General features: G+C 65.4%; 1 protein-coding gene across 1 annotated transcript in view; it reads right to left on the bottom strand.

Annotated features, from left to right (window-relative positions):
• CCDC88B (coiled-coil domain containing 88B) overlaps positions 1 to 1,990 on the bottom strand; it is a 23,355-nt gene that overhangs the window by 12,528 nt on the left and 8,837 nt on the right. The window contains exons 12-15 of the mRNA XM_011993590.1: positions 1,604 to 1,750; positions 1,314 to 1,422; positions 1,014 to 1,150; positions 3 to 932 (exon numbers count right to left, since the gene is read on the bottom strand). Of these exons, the coding sequence (XP_011848980.1) occupies positions 3 to 932; positions 1,014 to 1,150; positions 1,314 to 1,422; positions 1,604 to 1,750 (1,323 nt within the window). The remainder of the gene's footprint in view (positions 1 to 2; positions 933 to 1,013; positions 1,151 to 1,313; positions 1,423 to 1,603; positions 1,751 to 1,990) is intronic.

Genomic DNA, 1,990 nt, shown 5'->3' with positions numbered 1-1,990 from the left:
GCCTCCCGCAGCCGGGCTTGCTCCCAGGCCTGGGCCTCTGCCTCCCGGTGGGCCTCGGCCTCTGCCCTTCGCGCTTGGGCCAGTTCCTTGGAGAGGCGGGCAGCCTCCATGTCTTGGGCCTCCAGCTTGCGGGCCTGGGCTTCCAGCTCAGCTCCAAGGGCCTCAGCCTTTCTCCTCAGCTGTGCCACCTCCTTCCTGAGCGCCTCCTGCTCTGCGACACCACTGGCCAGGCTCTCCCCCGTGACTGGGCCCTCCCAGGCCTGGACCTCAAGAGCCCCTTCTGACTTCTGCTGTGGGTTTTGCCAGGCTGGGTTCCCGACCATCCCCTCCAGCCTCTGGTCATGCTCTCTGGCCTCTGTTTGTCCCATGGCTAGGTCCAGGCCCTGGTTGGGGCCCTCCTGCTCCTCCAGCTGCACAGAGCTGGGCTCCGAAGGCCTTGGCTTGTGCTCAGGGTCCTCCTGTCTCAACCCCCGGGCCTCAGGCACCAACTCACCTTGGGGAGCCTCTCTTCCCTCGGTCTCTCCTCCCAGCAACTGCGGGGCCTGAATTTTGGTCCCTGCACCCTGAGGTGGGGCCACAGAGGCAGGGCTCTGGAGAGAGGATCTACAGCCAGCCTTCTCCGGGGACTCCTGTGTCTCCACAGGAGAGTCTGACTCTTGGGGGGACCAGTCTGAGGCCTGGGGGTCCACAGTAGCTGCCTGAAGGGGACTCTCTGCCTCCTGTGGGTCCGAATCAGGTGCCTGGGGACACTCAGCTGACCCCTTGAGCACTGAGTCTGATGCTGGGGAAGCCAAGTTCAAGGCCTGGGGGCCTCCATCCCTTGCCTTCTGAGCCAAGCCCTGGGGACTGTGGTCGGAGGCCACAGGAGTCTGGGGAGCCTCCTCCAGCACTGGAAGCACAGGGTCCTCTCTCGGTGCCTCCAGCAGGGGGTGCTGAGGGCATAGGAGAGGGACAGTCAGGCGCAAGGAGGGACTAGGGGAAGGGCCAGCCAGGTCCATGGGGAGGGGACTCACCTGGCCCCCTGGCTGCCCCTGAAGCACCTGAAGCAGCCCCCGAAGCTCCTGGTTCTCTCTCTCGAGGGTCCGAAGCCGCCCAGCCTCTGCCTCCCTCACCTCATCTTGCAGCGAGGGGGCTGCTCCTGGCAGGGGTGCTGAGGATGAGAGATGAGGTCAGGACTCCTCCCTTACTGCCTGGCTCCTCACATACACACCCCAGAGGCTTGGGGGAAGGGAGGAAGTCAGAGGCTCTCCCCAATACACCTGCTGGAAAGCACAGGCAGCCCCCACCCAAACCCCTCCACTGGGGTCCCTCACCCTCCCCAGGGGATCCTGGGGGCGGCTCCAAGCTCCGCTGAAGCTCCAGCTCCAGCTCTACATTCTCCTCAGCCAGCTGGTCGACCTGATGCCGCAGAGAGTCCAGTTCCTGGGGGTGAGGGTAGAGTCAGACAAGCCCTCCACACCATGGCCAGGCCGAGTGTGTAGGTCGGAGGGTCACTAGAGGTCACCAAGAGCAGAGGTTGCAGGAATCACTAGGGACCCCCAGGGAATCAATGGGGCCACGGGGTGATGGGGCAACCCAGCTGGGATCACTCTGGCGACCTCACCGCATGGGCCTCGCCCAGCCGGGTCCGCAGCAGCAGGTTCTCGCGCTGGGTCTCGTGCAGCCGGGCGCAGCGCTCTCGGGCAGCCTCCAGCTGCTCTTCCAGCAGCGCCTTGGAGGCCTCCAGCACCCCTGAGAGCACCCGCTCCTCCTGGTGGGAGAGCAGGGAGAACCGGTAGCCATGCAGCTCCCATGCACTCCAGGGCCTGAGGGTTCCAAACTCCTTCCCCTCGGCCTGTCACAGACCCTGCCTCCCTCCCACACCCTGCACCCCATCAGTCTCTAGGCCCCGCCACTCCCTTCCATCTTCTCTCCGAGGTTTCTTCAGGTACTTTCTCCCCCACCCCTGGCCCCGCCCTTTGTGCAGGCCCCGCCCTTCTGTCCATGCCCC

The sequence above is a fragment of the Mandrillus leucophaeus genome, unplaced genomic scaffold (genome assembly GCF_000951045.1).
Source record: "Mandrillus leucophaeus isolate KB7577 unplaced genomic scaffold, Mleu.le_1.0 Scaffold43, whole genome shotgun sequence".
NCBI classification, from domain to species: Eukaryota; Metazoa; Chordata; class Mammalia; order Primates; family Cercopithecidae; genus Mandrillus; species Mandrillus leucophaeus.
The sequence above is the reverse complement of the archived record's forward strand: the minus strand, read 5'-3'. Positions and strand labels throughout refer to the sequence as shown.